Raw genomic sequence first — 21,317 nt, 5'->3', positions numbered from 1 at the left:
TAACAATGAAGATAAACAGAGGCAAACATTAAAAGTTATTGGATTCAATCTGATTATCTAGTCCAGGCAGTCTGCCATATCAATAAAATTAAACCAAGTATTCTTTATACTCACTTTTAAAATACATTAACACATCTTAATTTAAAAAATGAACAAACGTTTGAAAGAAGTCTCTCTCTTATTTTAGATTTTCAAAGAAATATCATTATTTACCCCATAGAAACAACTGAATCATTTTCCTTGGCTTGTGATGACTCAGACTCCTCTTTAGATTCACAAGGATTTGAAGGTGGAAGGTCCTCTTCTGTCTGGGTACATGATAAAATCACAACCTCCTCCTCCTTGTGACCTGGTTTGTCTTTTTCTCTTGATGTCATTAGGGAAGGCTCACCCTAGAAAGCAGAAAAAAACAATTTCATTCAGGGTTGGTAAAAAGTATAGGGAAATAAGAACTTTCATATGCTATTAAAAGAATAAATAGCCACAGTCTTTGTAGAGGACAAATAGGGTAGTATCTATCAAAATTTGAAATTTCCACCAATTCCAGTTCTAGAAATTCATCTTATAAAGGTACTCAAACAAGTATCTAGAAAGGCATATACAAAGATATTTATTATAGCAATTTAAGAGCTTCTACCTCTCAAAAAAAGAAAAGAAAAAATAAACAAAAAGTTAGAAATAAGACAAAGCAGTAGGGGACTGAATACATAAATTTTATTTACAAAGCAATAGTATATAGCCATTTAAAGGAACATAAATTTCTTTGTACTGATCCAAAAAAGCTGTTCACAATACTGTGTTAAGTGGAAAAATCAGAATACTGTGTTAAATGGAAAAATCAGAAGGCAAGTAATGATGCCATTTTTGGGAAATTAAAAAAACTTGCATTTTATGATTTTATAAATAAGTATCCACACAAAAAAAAGGCTATGTGGATATATTCAGAATTGCTATATGATTTAATTTGGGAAGGAGGGATGGAACATTATAAAGAGCTCTCAATTTCAAGGATATATTTTTCCAAATTGAAATTTTTATAATCAGAAAATATAATAGTGATTTATCTTTTATAAATATAAGGTTAGAAGTACAAATGTTGATATACAGTGCTATTTTAAGATGTCAAATAATAATTTTAACTCCAGAAAATACTTTTATGTGGAAAACATGTAATTTATGAGTATTAAGATTTCACAAAGTTTTTGATGTCATATACAATTTTAATCTATTATGAACCAAGTTGATGAAATAAATAAAATATCTCCTTTAACTCATATCAAGCTTTTAAGTTTTCACTTCACCTTCACAACAGATTGAAATAAATGACTATTATTGTTATTTTCCTTATGAAGGCATTTCTTACATCATTTGGCTACTGTCACATAGCCGGAACTTGAACTAGAGCCCAGACCTCCTAAATGCTTTCCCGTGACACACTTGTCTATCATCAGATACCTGAAATTATTACACAAACTACATGGAACAACGAGGCACATTAAGCATAGGAACCAAATCAGACATGGTAAAAGTTACATAAACAAAATATTTGTAAAATCTTAAATCCAAATATTTTATTTTTAGTAATCATGACAACAACAACAACAACAAAAAAAACTGCACATACAGAACCTACATCTTACGTATCACTCACATGTTGAGAAGGGAGAGTATCAGCTTGTTCACTGTTCTGTTGTATCACTATAGTCTCCATTGTATCAGTTTCTGATTTCTTCCCAGATACACATTTTTGTGCTTCGGTAGTCTCTCTCTTTAAAGCTGCTCTTGCTAAGTTTGGTTTTGGTCTTTTGAATCGACTTCTCATAAAAGGTGCTGGTTTAACTTCAAGTGGCTTCTGTTCTTGAGGAAGAGATTTGCTTTTGGAACAAGGATTATCAAACTTTAGAATGAACTGGAGGTGCAGTGAGAACAACGGAGTCTTATTAGGACAAGCTTAGAGTATTTATTTATTTTTTTTTGAGACAGGATCTCACCCTGTTGTCCGGGTTAGAATGCAGTGGCATCATCAGAGCTCACCGCAACCTCGAACTCCTGGGCTCCAGTGATCCTCCTGCCTCAGGCTTCCAAGTAGCCAGGACTATAGGCACGTGCCACCACACCCACCTAATTTTTTCTATTTTCAGTAGAGATGGGGACTTGCTCTTGCTCAGGCTGGTCTCAAACTCCTAGCCTCAAGCAATCCTCCCACCTGGCCTCCCAGACTGCTAGTATTATAGACGTGAGCCACACGCCTAGCCTTAATTCTAATACTTAACAAGAAAACAAAATTAACTACTTGGTAAATCCTGAAAAGCATGAGTAGTACAATCCAGGTATAAGCCAAGGAACTATATCACCTTTGCATGAAGAAAACATGAGTCTTTCAAACCTGTGCTAATTTAGGAGTATTACATACAATTTTGTGTGTGTTAGTAATTTTCACAATCAATTGTCAGAATGACCTCAATTCTCTCTCTCAGTCTTCCCAAAACGGTCTTAAAATCCCTATCTGTATATTACACTTTGAAACCTTACTTAGTTTAAAATAATCTGCAAATATAACTTTACATGCTTTTTCTTTAAAAGCACACTGTACCTTAAATCAACATCTGAAAACTGCTCTGGAACATCTGGAAGTAGCATCCCCAGGTCTTCTGTTTTACCAAATTCAGAAGTCTCTGAAGAAGTCTTGAAGTGACTTGGTACTTCCTTTTCAGAATTTCTTTTTTCTTCTACAGATGTATGCACCACCAATAGTACTTCACTGCTAATATTCTGGAGGAATAGTCACAGTAAACCAGTACATAAGAAGACTCCTTAAATATTTCATACATTTCAAACAAAATAAAAGCCTATATTCTAAACACTTTCCTTTAAAAAATTAGAAGTCCATTTTTAATTTTTAAATAAAATTACTTACAAATGTTAAAATCTAGAATCCAGGAAACTTTCTTTTATATTGCATATTATGACTTTCCCAAACTACAAATGCCATTTCCTGTTAGAAAAAAAGTTCTTGAAAATGTTACAAGAGCATGAACTTCAAATAACTGGAAATGTTTAATGAAGAACTTTTAGAAGTGGAATGGGGCAAGAAATAAAAAGAGAAACAGATACAGATACGGCCAAAGGAAATAATTCCAATGCATGTTCACACTAAGGTTAGTACAAATTCAGTCCAATTTCCTACACCCTCTTACTTAAAAGAGTTACTTCAAACTGACATTAAGAATAACTTCTCAGACCAGGCACAGTGGCTCACACCTGTAATCCTACCACTTTGGGAGGCTGAGGCGGGAGGACTGTTTAAGGTTAGGAGTTTGAGACCAGCCTGAGCAAGAGAGACCCTGTCTCTACAAAAAAAATAGAAAAATTAGACAGGTGTGGTGGTACGTGCCTGTAGTCTCAGCTACTGGGGAGACTGAGGCAAGAGGATCGCTTGAGCCCACGAGCATGAGGTTGCAGTGAGCTATGACAATGCCACTACACTCTAGCCGGGGTGACAGAGACCCTGTCTTAAAAAAGAAAACTAGTAACTTCTGATCCTTTTATAGTTCATACGCCTGATGACTGGGTTTTTACACTCGTGTGAGATGTGCCTCCCTCAAACCTTGGTACAATGTTGGTACATTACCCATCTGACTTGGAAAAGGAAAAAAACAAAAGAATTTTTTCCACGATTGGAAATTTTTAAAAGTTTAAAAAAAAAAAAAAAATAGGCCAGGCACAGTGGCTCACATCTGTAATCCTAGCACTCTAGGAGGCCGAGGCGGGAGGATTGAGTGAGGTCAGGAGTTTGAGATCAGCCTGAGTAGGAGCAAGACCCTGTCTCTACTATAAGTAGAAAGAAATTAGCTGGAAAACTAAAAACATATACAAAAAATTAGCCGGGCATGGTGGTGCACGCCTGTAGTCCCAGCTACTAGGGAGGCTGAGGCAGAAGGATTGCTTGATACCAGGAGTTTGAGGTTGCTGTGAGCTAGGCTAACGCCACGGCACTCACTCTAGCCTGGGCAACAGAGTGAGACTCTGTCTCCAAAAAAATAAATAAATAAAAATGTAAATAAATAAATAAATGAAAGAATAGTTTCTTCAAGGCCCTCAAACACAGAAATTTAGGGCTAGAAAAAACTTCAGACTTTTAGAGATTTTTAAGTGTTTTTGGACTTAAGGGCAATAATATGGAATTACTTGGGTAACTTTTCTCTGAAAAACATATTTAAAAAATTTTTTACATGACAAAAAAATACTTACTTTTATATCTAGTGAAGGTGTAGGACTGCAGTCACCACTCTTGCTCTGCATTAAATTTGTCTCAGTTTGTCCTGAGATACCAGTTTCTTCTCGTTGATTTTCTCTTGGAGAAATGTCTATTTTTCCAGTTTTTTTCAAATCGGCCACCACTTCCTTATTAACACAGGTCTCTTCAGATCCTTTCTCCCTCAAGGAAATTTCTCTTCCAGTTTCTTCCAAATCTGCCTCCATTTCTTCAATGGCAGTCATCCTTCCTGATGGCATCTCCATCATGGAAATGTCTCTTTTTCCAGTTTCCTTCAAATCAATCTCCCCTTCCCCTGTGGCACTGACCTCCACTATTACCTTTTCCCTTTGGGAAATTTCTCCTCCAATTTCTTTCAAATCTGCTTCCATTTCACCTATAGTTTTGACCTCCTCTGGGGCCTTTACCCATGCAGTTATTTCTCTTCTTTCAGTTTCTTCCAAATCTGCCTCTCTTTCTTCAATGACATCAATCATCTCTGGTATCATCTCTCTTGTGGGCATCTCTCTTCCAGTTTCTTTCAAATCTGTCTCCATTTCACATACAGGTTTGGCCTCCTTGGGGCCATTTTCTTGTGGGAATATTTCTCTTCTTCCAGTTTCTTCCAAATCTGTGTCTATTTCCTCGGTGGCATCAATCACGTTCGGTATCTTCTCCCTTGGAGAAATCTCTCTTCCAGTTACTTTCAAACCTGTCTCCATTTCCATGATGACATCAATCACTTCTGGTATCTTCTCCCTGGAAGAAACGTCTCTTCTTCCAGTTTCTTTTAAATCTGACTCCATTTCCTTAGCAATATTAATCTCCACTAGTCCCATTTCCCTTGGTGAGGTATCTAGTCTTACAGTTTCTCTCAAAGCTGCTGTCATTTCTCCAGAGACAAGAATCTCCTCTGGTACCTCCTCCTTTGAGGAAATTTCTCTTCTAGTTCCTCTTCCTATGTTTGGCTTTGGTTTCTGAAATCGAGGCCTTAGAACTGGGACTTGTTTGAGTATAGGTGCTTTCTTATCCTCTTGAATGCTGTAAAAAAAGATACACAATCAAGTTTTAAACCAGACTGCCAGCTGGAGATGATGGTTGAAAATTATAAGAGAAACACCAGAAACTCTCAAATTAAAAAACATTAAGGAAGCCCTAGGAATCACTGAGTAAAATTTTAAAATTAAGAGAAAGGAAAAAAAAAACCCATTTATTGAAATTAAAAAATTAAATATATCTACTTCTGTATAGACATATGTAGAGATATCTTTAATAAGGTCAATCAGTGTAGAAACTATTTGGCCCTAAATAGTCCCTTTTCGCCATAGTCAGCAAATACTGGCTGGGAAACACTCTTCAGTCCTCTACACTGGAGGTACATCAAGGTGTTTCTGCTATTTCTACCTCTTTGCCCCTATTACTTTTATCCAGACACACAATTTGCCATAACAGACCTGACCATCTCAAATAGCTGGATAAAAGTATGACCTGAAAATGATGAAGTCTTATGACCAAGAACTAGGTCTGCCCTTCCCACTTTTTAAAAACAATTAAAAATGAGATTTGCTGTACAGATATTTCTGTTTGTGACTTTAATAATACAAATTGGGAATAAAAGGACAGATTAAATATACAACATTTTGTGTAATGCTATTGGGCATAAAATCACTATCCAGAATAAGCATTTGGCTCTTCAGAAAAGCAGCAGCCCTCTTTGCTTTGCATTCTGTTTATCATAATAGATGGTAAAACCAATAAAAATATATAAATGAATGAAGGAGCTCTTAATGACTGATTAGGAAAGGTTATTAATTTGGGGCGAGAGCTACATCAAATGAAACACTAGATTTATTCAACCAAGTCTGGCTGAACAAGTAAATATAATTATATAATTAATAGCTTTACAGAAAGATTTACTAGAAAGTATGCTATTGTTTGTCTGAACTTCTCTAGGTCCTAGCCTATCTTTTGTCACTGAAATAACTTTTTTTTTTTTTTTTTTTTTTTTTAGATAAAGGGTCTCGCTCTGTCACCCAGTCTGAAGTGCAGTGGCATCACCATTAGCTCACTGCAGCCTCGAACTCCTAGGATCAAGTGATTCTCCTGCCTCAGCCTCCCGAGTAGTGAGGACTACAGGCACACGCCAACACAACCAGCTAATTTTCCTATTTTTTTTATAGAGATGGGGTCTTGCTCTTGGTCAGGCTCATCTCGAACTCTGGGCCTCAAGCAGTCCTCCACCTTGGCCTCCTAAAGTGCTAGGATTATAGGTGTGAGCTACCACATCCAGCTGAAATAACTATTTTTTTTTTATAGTTTTTTTTTTTCAATTTAATTTTACAGAATCAAAGAGTCTAACAGTATATCTTGTTAGATACAGTATGTCCTCATAATGTATACATTATTTCTTGTACAATGATATGAAATAATATGGGAAATATTCATGATAAATTATTAAGTGAACAGTGCAAGTTAAAAACAATAGTTTCATATTTTTTCCCCACCCCCCCTTTCCCGAGTCAGCACCTTCAAGTGTTACCACTCCCCAAACGGTGCGCAATGCACTCATTGTGTAGGCATGAAATAACTATTTTTTATAACGCAATTTTTGATAACACAAGGCAGGTCCTTAGGAACAAGACCGCTTTTCAAATTGCATTTGTTTATATTTATCATTAACTTTAGTAATTGATAACATTAAATGCAAAATTAATAGCCATCAATAAAGCAAATTTAATTTGATTTGTCCTGCATGGATTTCATTCCATTCTTTCATTTATGATACTTTTCATCTTCACCCAGAAACATCTAGCGTTTGGCAAGGTTGCTGTGCTAGCAATCTTGATTTGGGTATCATAAGAAAAGATAAGCTATAAAGCCACGTTTTGAAAATTGGCATATTCTCTACACATGTAAATGCTTTAGGCAAAGGCTTTACTAATAATTTAATCATTTCAACATCAGTTCAGGTTATAAGATACAAATATACAATGCTATGTTCTATGGGCTTAAAATGTTTCTAAGTAACAAAAAGACTTTAATAAGCTTTTTTTTATGAATAAAAATAAACAAACATCACACCTCCTAGAGTTCGTGAACAATAAGACACCAAATATTTCTAAGCACCTATTATAGGCCAAGAAGGCAAGTGCTAAGAACTGAGAACAAGATAGACTTTGTCTCATACAGCTTATATCAGGTGCATAATTAACTAAAGGGCAGTATCTGAGATTGGAAATCATATATGTAGTTGAGGCAGATTATTCTTTAACTTAGAACATATAGTGGAGCCACAGATTCTCTCCTCAGATCATAAAACTTAAAGAAAAAAGCAATGAAAGAAAAGATACTCAAAACTGGAGAAAATAAGAGAAGGAATGGGCATAAAACCAAAGATCTGCTTCAAGGTCTACAAATGTGTTTCTCTAAAATAGAATTTAAGAATTTAGGCCGGGCACGGTGGCTCACGGCTGTAATCCTAGCACTCTGGGAGGCCGAGGTGGGCGGATCGTTTGAGCTCAGGAGTTCGAGACCAGCCTGAGCAAGAGCGAGACCCCATCTCTACTAAAAATAGAAAGAAATTATATGGACAGCTAAAAATATATACAGAAAAAATTAGCCGGGCATGGTGGTGCATGCCTGTAGTCCCAACTACTTGGGAGGCTGAGACAGGAGGATCCCTTGAGCTCAGGAGTTTGAGGTTGCTGTGAGCTAGGCTGACACCACGGCACTCACTCTAGCCTAGGCAACAAAGTGAGACTCTGTCTCAAAAAAAAAAAAAAAAAAGAATTTATAAGATATTTATAAGCCTCCATCAGATAAATCACAAATCATGCCACAAATCTCAAAATATTTATATCAAGTGGATGGGATGCAAAATTAGCCTCGACAATTAAGTTTCAAAGAAATATTCACTAATTTGTCTAATAAAATAGAATTTTTAATGCATTCTTCATTGGAAAAACAATCCTTCCCTATTATCTCTTTTTTTTTTTTTACATAGCATCTTAAACAGGCCAAAAGGTTTGGAATAGGGGCGGGAGAAAACTGCCCATGAGATATAGAGAGATGTAGATTTGATAAAACACAGAATCTTAGAATTGTTTTTACGGATCATGGAGATTCAAAGACCAGAGTGGTCACATGATAAAGCAGAAAGGACATTGCCCTTGGAAAGGAAAGTTGAGATGAGACTGAATATTAGTTATAAACCACATCCATCAGTATTATAAAACTCAGAGGCCACTAAGGGAAAACAATTTTCTTCTGAGCCACATTAAGTAATAAACATAATCTGGCTTAAACTGAAAAAATATAAATAAAAAAACCAATTTGTCACTATCTGTAATTAAAACGTATTATCAGAGATGTTTAAGTAGTAATGTAGCTGGGATTCTACCCAGAGATTCTGTGGCACAGTATTAAAATAGTTCGGACTGGGCGGAGAAATAAGAAAAAAAGGAACAGTGTAGAAAACAAGGAATAAAGGAATTTAATAAAGACCAATAAACTAGTTCAAGAAACCAAGGTTTCACTCTCAGGTCAGGTACTACTTAAACTGGCTAACACAGCTGTAAGAATAGAATATGCCAACCTTTAAATGTAAAGATTGGTAAAATATTAATTGTTGAAACTGGATTATAGGTATGTGGGAGTCCATTACTATACTTTTGTGCACAGTTAATATTCCCAAAATGAAATTTTTAAAAATATTAATAATTCCATCAATCTGGTGTGGTACTTTCTGAAGAGGAAATAAAATATAAAAGGCTGTGGCTATGAGAAGTATGGGTTTGTATATGTGGGTTTTAAATAAAACAGGAATCTTAAATAAAGGCAATATGTGATCAATCTAATTCCAAGGAAACAAACATTGAAAAAGTAAGTAGCATTTTCACATTTGAAAATCAATATATAATTTAATATGCATGGTAAGTGATAACACTATTCATATTAATTCAAGTTTTAATTTATGATGAGTAGCTTTTCTCAAACCACCCATAACTGAGAAATCAACATAAAGGCTACGACATAAACTACCTTGAAAAGTGAAGTTAAAGCTTTTTATTTTGCTTTGTTTTTTGAGACAGTCTTGATCTGTCACCCTGGCTAGAGTACAGTGGCATCATTATGGCTCACTGCAACCTCAAACTCCCAGGCTCAAGCGATCCTCCCATCTCAACCTCCCCAGTAGCTGGGACTACAGGCATACGACAGGGTTTTATTTTCTATTTTTAGTACAGAAAGGGTCTTGCTCTTGCTCAGGCTGGTCTCAAACTCCCGGCCTCACGTGATCCTCCTGCCTTGGCCTCCCAGAGTGCTAGGATTACAGGTGGGAGCCACTGCACCCAGCTGAAGTTGTGGTTTTAAACATTATATAACAGATAACAAATCCATCTCATTTGCTTTTACTTTAAAAAATTGATTTATGAGTTCTAAAACTTTATCCAAAATTCAAAGATTATATAATTAACAAAATGATGCTTACCTTAGACATTCATTAAGATCCTTGGGCTCATCTGGCTGCACATCTTGAAAAGAATCTTTTTTCTCAGGCTGTGTTGTGATGTCTTCACATTCAAAATTTTTACACGACTGATCTTCCACTTGTTGGGGAGTCTTGATAACAAGAGAACACAAAATTATAACAGATTTCATTGAAAATTTTGTCCAATTCAAGTATAAGGAAAATGGTAAAAAAAAAAATGTCAAAATTATAAAATGATATTCAAAGGATGTTTTTATTGTTTTCTTTAGCCATCTTAGAAAATTTCATAAGCCACGCCTTCACCATATCTCAAAGCCTTTATTCTTTTTCTCCCAATCAGAAGGCAAGTAATTGCTTCAGTCTCATCTGTTAGAATTACCCCATAGAGTCTATTTTTTTTAATTCTTCTGGTAACTGTAATTACATTATAGACCATGGGATTTACAGCAAATGTAAATCTCAAATCATGCCAACTTTTACCCTTATCATGAAAACTATGTAAATAATCTAAAATTCATGATCTTGGTTCTTAGAATTTCTAGTAAGGAGCTTTTAATATTTTATTCTGTTTAAGCCAATATTAAAATTCATTTATGTAGCTATCTCTTCAAAAGGGAAGGTTAATTCAAATATCTGCTAAGTGACAGGGAAAAGCAAGTCCAAATATGAGGTAAGATAAAAGCAGATTACCTATAATGTAAATGCTCAAATTCTAAAACATTACAATTAGCAAGGCTGCTGGCTATGAGATTTAAACCATAAATTTAATAAATGATGCACACAAATCATGCAGCATTGCTGTTTTAATAAGGGAGTGAAGAGATGTTTATGTTAAGGCTTATGTACTTTAACAAAACTATGGGGAGAAATCAGACTACTTACATCTCTATCAACGCAGGATTCATTTTCATTCTTTTCTACGTTGGCCCCAATTTTTTCCAGTGATGAAAAAATTTCTTTTCTTTCAGCAGCTTTACCTACATTTGGCTTTGGCCTTTGCAATCGGCCCCTCATTACTCGTGCAGATCTGAGAGCCTTTGCTTGATCATCTTCCTGTAGACAGTTTTTTTCACTCAGACTAGAACGACAACAAAAGAATAAAATCAATATTTATTCTGAAGTCACAAACTCACTGGTTTTTGAGTATTCCATTCTCCCTGGTATGACTAAGTAAACAATATGGAATATAAAATAATTCATAAATATCCTAAAGAGACATAATCCTGGAAGCCTGACTATAAAAAGTACTTTTAAATTAAATTTCATTACAACATTGGAAAAATCTACATCTGACAAAAGCATGTAATACTATTCCTTATTAAAGATACTACTGTATAACGTAAAACTCCAGGGGATTAGTCCCAAATTATGGTGTAAATGGTATCCCCAGAACAGCCCAAAATCCAATGGTCAGATTCACATTAGAGTGAGGCCTGTTCTAGATCTCCATTTCAAGTTAAATTTTCCCTTTTGAAATCCTTGATATAAATAAAATTATCCAAGACATATATCTTAACCATTCATTTATTTAACAAGATGTCTTGTTAATAAGTTGAGGGAGAAATATAATTGCTAACTCAATTAGACTCATCCATAATTTATATCTATACTATCAGGCACAGAGAACATTATTAAAATGTTTCAACACCACCTATAGTTGAAAATGGACTTAAAGTATACTAGTTGAAAATAAAATTCAGACCTTATCAAGTAGAAAACAAGTTATTACAATCATTCCTAAGAGTTACTATTTTCATACTAGTACTTAAATACTTACTTAGATACAGTCTTAGGTTCTGCGTTCTCTCTCTCTGTATTCTCCATTCCAGAAATGTCAAGTGTATTCATTTTATCCTTTTCCATAGGATTCTGTGAATTTAATTTTTTATAGTTAATCTACCTACCATAAAAAAGTTCAGACTTTGTAATAAATGAATGGAAATTAAAACAATGGAATTTCATTTTTTGGTACTTCTAACTAGAAGAGATTTTCTAAAAATCCTAAATGTAGATGACCATATTATAAAATAGATAATCTCATACATTACTAGAAGGCCTTTTGCTAATATGAATCAAGAGTCTTAAAAATGTTCATATTATTTGACCCAGTATTATCATTCCAAAGACTCTATTTTAAGAGAATTGATGGGAAAAAGATTTAACTACTAGAATGTTCACTGGAACATGTAAAATAGCAAACATTGCAAACAAATTGTCCAATAATGAATAATAACTGGTTGAATAAATTCAGTTACACCTCACTGATTATTATGAACTCACTAAACACCATGCTTTGAAAAGCTGTCAAATGACATGGAAAATATTTATAAAATGTTAAATATCAAAGAAGGATACAAAGCTGAATTGATACCACTACTCAATGTTATAAAAGAAAACCTGAAAGGATATATGTGAAAAAGATTGGTCACATCTGGATAATAAAATTACAAGTAATTTTTGTTTTAACTTTCACATGAATCTATGTTTTCCATAATTCAATAAACATCTTTTAAGATTAAAATAATATAACTGTACTATACAAAGCAGGTCTTCAAGTTTTCACTGGAAACATCCCCCACCAAAAAAAGTAAGCCCTATTTAAAAAATTGTTTGCTTTCTCGGTTGACAAGTAATTTTTTAAAAAATGTTTGCTTTGGCCGGGCGCGGTGGCTCACGCCTGTAATCCTAGCACTCTGGGAGGCCGAGGTGGGTGGATCGCTCAAGGTCAGGAGTTTGAGACCAGCCTGAGCAAGAGCAAGACCCCATCTCTACTAAAAAAATAGAAAGAAATTATATGGACAATTAAAATATATATAGAAAAAATTAGCCGGGCATGGTGGCACGTGCCTGTAGTCCCAGCTACTCGGGAGGCTGAGGAAGTAGGATCGCTTGAGCCCAGGAGTTTGAGGTTGCTGTGAGCTAGGCTGACGCCATGGCACTCACTCTAGCCCGGGCAACAAAGTGAGACTCTGTCTCAAAAAAAAAAAAAAAAAAAAAAGGCCGGGCGCGGTGGCTCACGCCTGTAATCCTAGCACTCTGGGAGGCCGAGGCGGGCGGATCGCTCAAGGTCAGGAGTTCGAGACCAGCCTGAGCAAGAACGAGACCCCGTCTCTACTAAAAATAGAAAGAAATTATCTGGCCAACTAAAATATACATAGAAAAAATTAGCCGGGCATAGTGGCGCATGCCTGTAGTCCCAGCTACTCGGGAGGCTGAGGCAGGAGGATCGCTTAAGCCCAGGAGTTTGAGGTTGCTGTGAGCTAGGCTGACGCCACAGCACTCACTCTAGCCCGGGCAACAAAGTGAGACTCTGTCTCAAAAAAAAAAAAAAAAAAAAAAAATGTTTGCTTTTATTTACAAGACTAAAAAACGGAAACAACCTAAACATCCACCATTAGAGGAACAGTTAGGTAAATGAATAATATGTTAACCCAATATACTTATTAAAAAGACCAAGAACGTATAAATGAATAGTCCCAAAGAAAAAGGTTTTAAATATTATACACATTATAGTTAAAAGCTATAAAAATGCTTATATACATAGATATAAAGAACGTTCATAAAGGACAAACAGGAATGTGACTGCCCAGGTTTAGATGAAAGGATTATGAGTATAAATTAATGTAAAACTGGTTTAAGAAATATTTTGAATGCAAATTTTATAAGTAAACAAAAGACAGATGTATCACCACTGAGGATGTTTAAAATAATATGTCCCAGGTTCTAAAGAAAAAGCATAAACAGAGACTGATAGGTAAAAACCTAATGTCCATGTGTAAGTTTTTATATCTATTTTAACATCAGGAACAATACTTTGTCATTACAAGGTAAAAATTTTTATTCCAGACTATTTAGGGGAAATTTTTACTCCGTACCTTATCAATTGAAGTTTCAGAATGTGAATTCTTGCTCTCTGCATCTGTTTTGCCTTGTGAAAGAACTGATTTCTTCCCAACTGCCCTCGATAAATTTGGTTTAGGTCTCTGGAGTCGACCTCTCAACACTGGCTTAACATTTTCCATTTGATCAGTTTCCCTAAAAAATAAACATTATTTAAATTGCATCCAACATGCAGTCATGTCCAAATGAAATTCTAAAAAATTCTAAAATAACCCACTCAGAAACAGAAAGAACTCCTTTAAAAGCTTATTTACAGTAGGAATAGAAAAGAAAAGTGAAAAAGAAGAGACTAACTTGTTCTGTCAGATGTTAAAAATATACTATTCAGGCCGGGCACAGTGGTTCATGCCTATAATCCTAGTACTATGGAAGGCTGAGGTAGGAGGATCACTTGAGCTCAGGAGTTCGAGATCAGCCTGAGCAAGAGCCAGACCCCATCTCTACTAAAAACAGGAAAAACATTAGCCAGGCATGATGGTGCGCACATGTAGCCCCAGCTACTCAGGATTGCTTGGGCCCAAGAATTTGAAGTTGCTGTGAGCTAGGCTGATGCCATGGCACTCTAGCCCAGATGACAGAGCAAGACTCTATCTCCTCCAAAAAAAAAAAAAAAGAAGAAGAAGAAGAATACTTTGGGAGACCAAGGCGGGAATACTGCTTAAGGCCAGGAGTTCAAAACCAACTGGGGCAACACAGCAAGACCCCATCTTTATGAAATATAAAAAAATTAGCTGGGTGTGGTGGCACGTGTCTGTAGTCCTAGCTACTTTGGAGGCTGAGGCCAGAGGATCACCTAAGCCTAGGAGTTCGGGGCTACACTGAGCTGTGATCACACCAATGCACTCCAGCCTGGGATAAAGAGCAAGACCTCATCTCTAAAAACAAATACATAATTACAAGCAAAAAATATATACTACTCATCATCAGTACTTAAAACGCTGTGGTATTAATATATTAAAAAACAGATAAATAAAATAGAAATTTCAGAAAATACCTATAAAATACACATGATTTTAGGATATAATAAAGGTAGCATCTCAAAATAGGAAGGATAAGATGAAATACAATACAGTACAGTACAGATACGATTTAATAAACATTAAATAAGATTAAAAAGTGATGGGAAAACGGGATAACAGTGGGGGAAAAAAATAAAATTGGCTCCATGTCTTGTAGTTCACTGACAATATATTTCAAGTGGATCAAAGATTTAAATAAAATCACAGAGAAAACACGGATGTGTTATTTGATAACTATGAAGTGTGGTAAGTCTTTCTAAAATATGATAAAAGACACAAAGGAAAGAAACTGAGAAATCTGATGACATAAAATCAAAACTTTTACATGATGAAGACATCAAAACCTAAGTTAGAAGCCAAACTACAAATAACTTATATAACGAGACTAATCTCCCTAAAATATAAGAAGCTCCTACAAAACAGTATCATCAATAACTCACTGGAAAAACTACGCAAAAGAAAGGGACAATTCACAAAATAAATAAATAAAAATGGGTTTTAAATGTGAAGAAATATTCAATTTCACTCCCAATAAGTACAAATTAAAACCACACTGAGAAAAAGAAAAAGAACACACAAATTTCACAAGATATTAAAAACCAAGGAATCTAAGGGAAATAATATACAAATGCTCACTATCCTATTCCTTCAACTTTTCTTTAGGGTAAAAAATTTTAAAATAAGAAACTGAGGTAAGCCAGGCACAGTGGCGAGAGCCTGCAGTCTCAGATAATCGGAAAGTTGAGGTGAGAACATCTCCTGAGCCCTGGAGTTGAAGTTCAGCCTAAGAAACATAGCAACTCCATCATCTCTTAAAAATAAATAAATAAACAAACTAGAGGGAGAAAAAAAAGAATTACATATCCCTCCCTGCCCCCAAAAAGAGGGATAGGGTAGGGATACCATACCTTTTTTATTTTTTAAAGAGACAGGGTCTCCTTCTGTCACCCAGACTGGAGTGGAGTGCAGTGGCCCAATGATAGCTCACTATAACCTTGAGCTCCTGTGCTCAAGCGATCTACCTTAGCCTCCCCAGGAGCTGAGACTATAATCTCATGCCACCACAACTGTCTACTTTTTGTATTTTTATTTTCTGTACAGGGTCTCACTATGTTGCCCAGGCTGATCTCTAACTCCTGGCCTCAGGAGATCCTCCCATCTCGACCTTCCAAAGTGCTGGGATTATAGACTTGAGCCACTGAGCCCAGCCAGCATATTATGCTCAGATATCATTTTTTAATCTATCAAGATGATAAAAATTAAGTTTGACAATACTTTGTGGTTAAGGGAGATAGGTATTCTTTTATATTGTCGATGGGAACATAAACCAGTACAACTCCTACAGAGAGCATTTTGGTAATATCCATCAAAATCAAGTATGTTTAAATGTGTGTGCACACATACATCCCTTGAGCAAGCAATTCCATCGTTAGGAACTTACTCTACAAATACACTTGCATTTAGGTGGAAAAAATAGAGGTACTAGATTATAATCATTGTTTTAAAAACCTATATAGAGATCAATATGGCACTGATAATACAAACTACGATGTATTCATACACAGAACTATAAAAAGAACAAGAAAGATTTTTACGTAAGAATATGAAAGACAGAAGAAAAAAAATGTAAAATGTTATATATAGCATGCTACTGTTAGATTTTTAAAAACTGCAAGAAATACAAATTTGTATTAGCTTAAATGTGTACTTTTTTAAACCTCTGAAGGAATGTAAGAAATAAAATAGGTTACTTGTTTGAGTGAAAGGGGGCAGGCTGAGGGAGACTTTGCTTTATCCTTTTCTATTTTTTTAGAGAAAGGGTCTCACTCTGTTGCTCAGGCTAGAGTACAGTGGCTCAAGGTAACCAAACTCCTGGGTTCAAGTGATCCTCCCACCTAAGCCTCCTGAGTAGCTGGGACTACATGCATGCACCACCACACTGACTAATGTTTTCTGTTTTTTCTTGTTTGTAGAGACAGGATCTTGCTATGTTGCCTAGGCTGGTCTCCAACTCCTGGCCTCAGGAGATCCTCCTGCCTTAGCCTCTAGCAGTGCTAGGATTACAGGTGTGAGCCATTGCACCTGGCCTGCTCTATATTTTATTATACTTCTGATGTTTGAACCATATGGAATGTATTGTTTATTTCAAAGACTAATCTTTATATTTGAATTGTTTTAAAAAGTTTGATTCCCATTATTACTATGTTTAACTGAAAAATAATTCATGAACGGAATAAGCCCATATGAGGTGAAGAGTTATGAGGAAGAAAAAAAGGAAATATGAAATCTTTACATATCTCTTCAAAGGGAGATTCTTTTGTATGTGCATAAGAGACAGGGTCTTACTCTGTTGATCACAGCTCACTGCAGCCTGGAATTCTTGGGCTCAAGGACTCCTCAGCCTCCCGAGCAGCTGGGACTACAGGCATACACCACCATGTTGGCTAACTTGTATTTTTTTAGAGACAGGATCTCCCTATGGTGCTCAAGCTGGTCTCCAACTCCTAGCCTCAAGCAATCCTCCCGCCTCAACCTCCCCATGTGCTAGGATTACAGATGTGAGCCATCATGCCCTGCCTTATGCTGCTTTTAATCTTGTTTCTAGTAAAGATAATTTAACTACTATCTGCATACCAGAAGACATACTTACCTCTTTAAAGTCATCAATATCAAAATCTACTACTTTGACAAGAGGCATAAAAAATAACTTGAACCAAGTAAAATCTCACAGAAAGTACTTAGGATTCCAAATTATTTTAGAATTTCATCATAAATTACCAACCACCTTCCTAAAATTCGTATCACTATCAAACATCAGATATAAAAGAGAATCATTCTCCAATGAAATATAAAGTGAAAAACCTTGATGTCATATTCTTTTTATATAGAAAAGGTCTCACTCTATCACCCAGGCTGGAGTGCAGTGGCCCAATCATAGCTCACTGTAATCCTGAACTCCTGGGCTCAAGTGATCCTCCCACCTCAGCCTCCCAAGTAGCTGGGACTACAGGTGTTTGCCACCACACCTGGCTAATTTTTTTGTTTGTATGTTTACTTATTTATTTTACTTTACTTATTTGACAGAGTCTCACTCTGTTGCCCTAGGTAGAGTACAGTGGTGTCATCGTAGCTCACTACCACCTCCTGGGCTCAAGCGAGCCTCCTGCCTCAGCCTCCCAAGTAGCTAGAACTACAGGTGCAAATCATAATGCCTGGCTGATTTCTCTATGTTTATTAATAGTAGAGCCAAGGTCTCACTCTTGCTCAGGCTGGTCTTGAACTTCTGAGCTCCAGCAATCCTCCTACCTCGGCCTCCCAGAGTGCTAGGTTTACAGGTATGAGCCACCATTTCCAGTCTTAATTTTTTTATTTTTTGTAGAGGTGGGGTCTTGCTATGTTTGCCCAGGCTGGTCTTGAACTCCTGGCCCCAAGCAATCCTCCCACCTGGGCCTTCCAAAGTGCTAAGATTACAGGAATAAGCCACTGCACCCAGTCTTACATCGACATCTCACTCTTAAGGGACCACAATATATCATAATTACACATTAAATGGTCTACATGTTAATCTCTTCTAATCCCTAAATAAAGCAACATTATCATTGAAGAATGTTGTCAAAATTTTGGAAATAAACAAATCCTACCATGTAAAATACTTACAGTGATTTATTCTTTAGGTCAACATTTCTTCCTTCTGTACAACTATTGTCAGTATTATTCACTTCACACAATGTTCTACATCCAACTTCTAATGAAGGCAAATCTGAAGTTACTGATTCTGAAGACTCAGTTGCTACTAACATGGCATTTTGTTGATTGCTAAGGAAACGAAAATATACAAGGAGGAAAAGAATTCCTAGCAATACATATTTTTATACTAATTATTTAAGAGATTTTCTAAATATACAAAACACCACTTTGGAAGATGACATTTCATATTATAGAATAATCAAAACTGTTATGTTGGCTTCTCTATGATCCTTCTTGTATCAAGTTATAAAGAACTATACCCTCAAAGAAAGCAACAGCTACAATTTAACAGGCTTGTGAAAGTGTTCAGAAAGTTTCAAAATGAAATATTATTGATTAAATGGGGTTCACCAAATACAAGTGTAAAATCGCAGTAATATTTAGGAATTGGGTATCGTTAAAATTTGATATAGGCAGTCCTTGCTTTGTTTGAATGGTTGTTAACCAAAAGTCATATGAAGTGAGGACACAGTTTTAATAAGCTCAAGTTGCAGTTAACCCTGCCCTATGCCAACCAAGAAGTACTGTATTATGAAAGACTTCAACAATAATATAATTTATACCCATGTACTGACCAGCACTATTCACATTTAGCCATACTTTCTTTTCCTCATTTTTTCTTTTGGGTGTTTGTCTTTTTCTGACTTATCAGGGTTCTCTCTTTCTCTCAATCACACTCTCACTCACGCTCTCTCTCACTCGAGCTCTGTGTATATTTGTATCTTTTTTTTTTTTTTTTTGAGACAGGGTCTCACTCTGTTGTCCAGACTGGAGTGCATTGGTTGATCATAGCTCACTGTAGCCTTGACTCCTGGGCTCCAATGATTCTCTTGCCTCAGCTTTGCATAGTGCTGGAATTACAGGCATGAGCCACCACACCTGGCCTCCCTTTATATATGTTTACTGACTAGATGTTTCCCATAAAACTTCCCACTTGATAACTTGTCTTTTACTTTCTTTTTTTTAAACATTATTTTTTTTTTCTTGAGACAGATTTTTGCTCTGTTGCCCTGGCTAGAGTGTAGTGGCATCACCATAGCTCACTGCAACCTCAAATTCCTGGGCTCAAGTGATCCTCCTGCCTCACCCTCCCCAGTAGCTGGGACTACAGGCACATGCCACCACTCCCAGCTAACTTTTCTATTTTTTGTAGAGATGGGTTCTTGCTCTTGGTCAGGCTGGTCTGAAACTCCTGGCCTTAAGCAATCCTCCCGCCTTGGCTAGGATCACAGACATTAGCCACCTTGCCTGGCCACCTTTTATTTTCTTTATGGAGCCTTTGTTAACAGAAGTATTTAATTTTACTGCAGTCAAATTTATCAGTCTTTTCTTTGAAAGTCTGTGATTTCTATGTCTTAAGCAAAAACAAATAGAACTGAAAAAAGAAACACGCAAATACACAGTTACAGTTAGAAACTTCAACACACCTCTCTTGCTAATCAATAGATGTAGATAAAGCAGAAAAAAACACAGAAGATACCTTGATGAAAGGATGGGGTCAGTTATTTTCTCAACTTTTTCACTGGAGGCTAAACCCACAACGTCATCTATGTTTTCTACACAGGAAAGCTGTTCCTTATTGTATTCATCTTCATTTATCTCAGGCCTTAAAGACTGACATTTATCTAAAAATACAAAATGTATGTTATTCTAAAATATGACACCAAAACCATCTATTTTTTTAAAGTACAAAGTAATTTACATAACGTCTTTTCCTACAAAACATTAATCCATTGAACATTCAAGTTCCCACTTATAAGGCATACATCTTATTTTTAGAGCATAAAGAAAATTTAATCAACTTATAGCTACTTATGTTTTGAGGATCATCCCAAAATTCCTGGACAATTTGCAGCATCTTCCTTTTACCTTGATTAGATTTTAAGTGGTTAAATTGACTTATTTTATATGTCTAGTCAAGAAACTAAAAGTAGATTTGGCTATTGTTTTGTTCCTTCAGAAGTATAATAATTTATTGAGTACTAAGTGGCAAAAACTCTTAAGTCCATCAGATGCATTATCTCATTTCATACTCAAAACAATCATATTTAAAGGTATTAATATTAACTCCATCATAGAGAAAAGAACATAAATTCAGAGATTTTAAGTGACTTGCTCAATGTAACATTTAGCAAACAAAAGACCTGGAATTTAAAGCAAGGTCTGTTTGATTTTTAAAATCTCATTTCTGTATCATTAAGCTATTCTGCTTTATATGAAATGCCTCTTACAGTAAGCCACAAGAGAGCATAATATTGCAATGCCTATAAATCATACTAATTACCAGGATTCATTTATTAAAATCACATTGGTAAAGCTGACACACATAGATTATAAATTTTATAAAAGGTTGTTCTGGTCTGCTCCTCCCTTTTCCTCCTCTCTTTACTTGATTATCTGCTTTAAATAATCTATATATGAACTCTTAAAGGACCAAGTCCCCCCTCCCCCCCCAAACTCTTAGCTCTCAAGCACTAGTAACTCCTATGTGTCAATATGCTTGCATTCTAAGAGTAAAAAAGAAAAACAGGAGGAATACGTATTCCATTAGCTCTTTCACAAAAATTAAACAACCCATTGTAGGTTCACAGAGGTGCTATGTAGAGGTACAACATGAAAACCTGTCATTTATTGACCTAAGCAACACACTTTTAACTATATACATGTGATTTCATTGTTAATGGGAATACATATGAGAATAATGGGAATACATTGTTAATGGGGATACATCTTAGAAACAAACTTTAGAGAAAAATCTCCCTGCTTTACTTTGTTTTTTTTTACAATAAATTTTTCTTTTAATTAACAATAAAAGGATTTAACCCAGTACCATGACTACAGAACTAATTAATGAGCATTATTAATTGCTTAATTGCTGCTATCTAGAAGGAAAGTATTTTAGTTATAT

General features: G+C 35.6%; 1 protein-coding gene and 1 non-coding gene across 2 annotated transcripts in view; one reads left to right on the top strand and one right to left on the bottom strand.

Annotated features, from left to right (window-relative positions):
- The window catches only part of BDP1 (BDP1 general transcription factor IIIB subunit), an 83,113-nt gene that overhangs the window by 39,198 nt on the left and 22,598 nt on the right, over nt 1–21,317 (bottom strand). The window contains exons 11-20 of the mRNA XM_069492244.1: nt 19,890–20,034; nt 18,320–18,478; nt 13,619–13,778; nt 11,521–11,612; nt 10,626–10,821; nt 9,744–9,874; nt 4,252–5,296; nt 2,594–2,772; nt 1,652–1,874; nt 214–392 (exon numbers count right to left, since the gene is read on the bottom strand). Coding sequence (XP_069348345.1) covers nt 214–392; nt 1,652–1,874; nt 2,594–2,772; nt 4,252–5,296; nt 9,744–9,874; nt 10,626–10,821; nt 11,521–11,612; nt 13,619–13,778; nt 18,320–18,478; nt 19,890–20,034 — 2,509 coding nt within the window. The remainder of the gene's footprint in view (nt 1–213; nt 393–1,651; nt 1,875–2,593; nt 2,773–4,251; nt 5,297–9,743; nt 9,875–10,625; nt 10,822–11,520; nt 11,613–13,618; nt 13,779–18,319; nt 18,479–19,889; nt 20,035–21,317) is intronic.
- LOC138398546 (small nucleolar RNA U13) lies at nt 3,540–3,641 on the top strand. The gene has a single exon (XR_011236021.1). It is a non-coding gene; the product is annotated as a small nucleolar RNA U13 (small nucleolar RNA).

Source organism: Eulemur rufifrons, chromosome 17, assembly GCF_041146395.1.
Source record: "Eulemur rufifrons isolate Redbay chromosome 17, OSU_ERuf_1, whole genome shotgun sequence".
Classification (NCBI taxonomy): domain Eukaryota; kingdom Metazoa; phylum Chordata; class Mammalia; order Primates; family Lemuridae; genus Eulemur; species Eulemur rufifrons.
The sequence above is the reverse complement of the archived record's forward strand: the minus strand, read 5'-3'. Positions and strand labels throughout refer to the sequence as shown.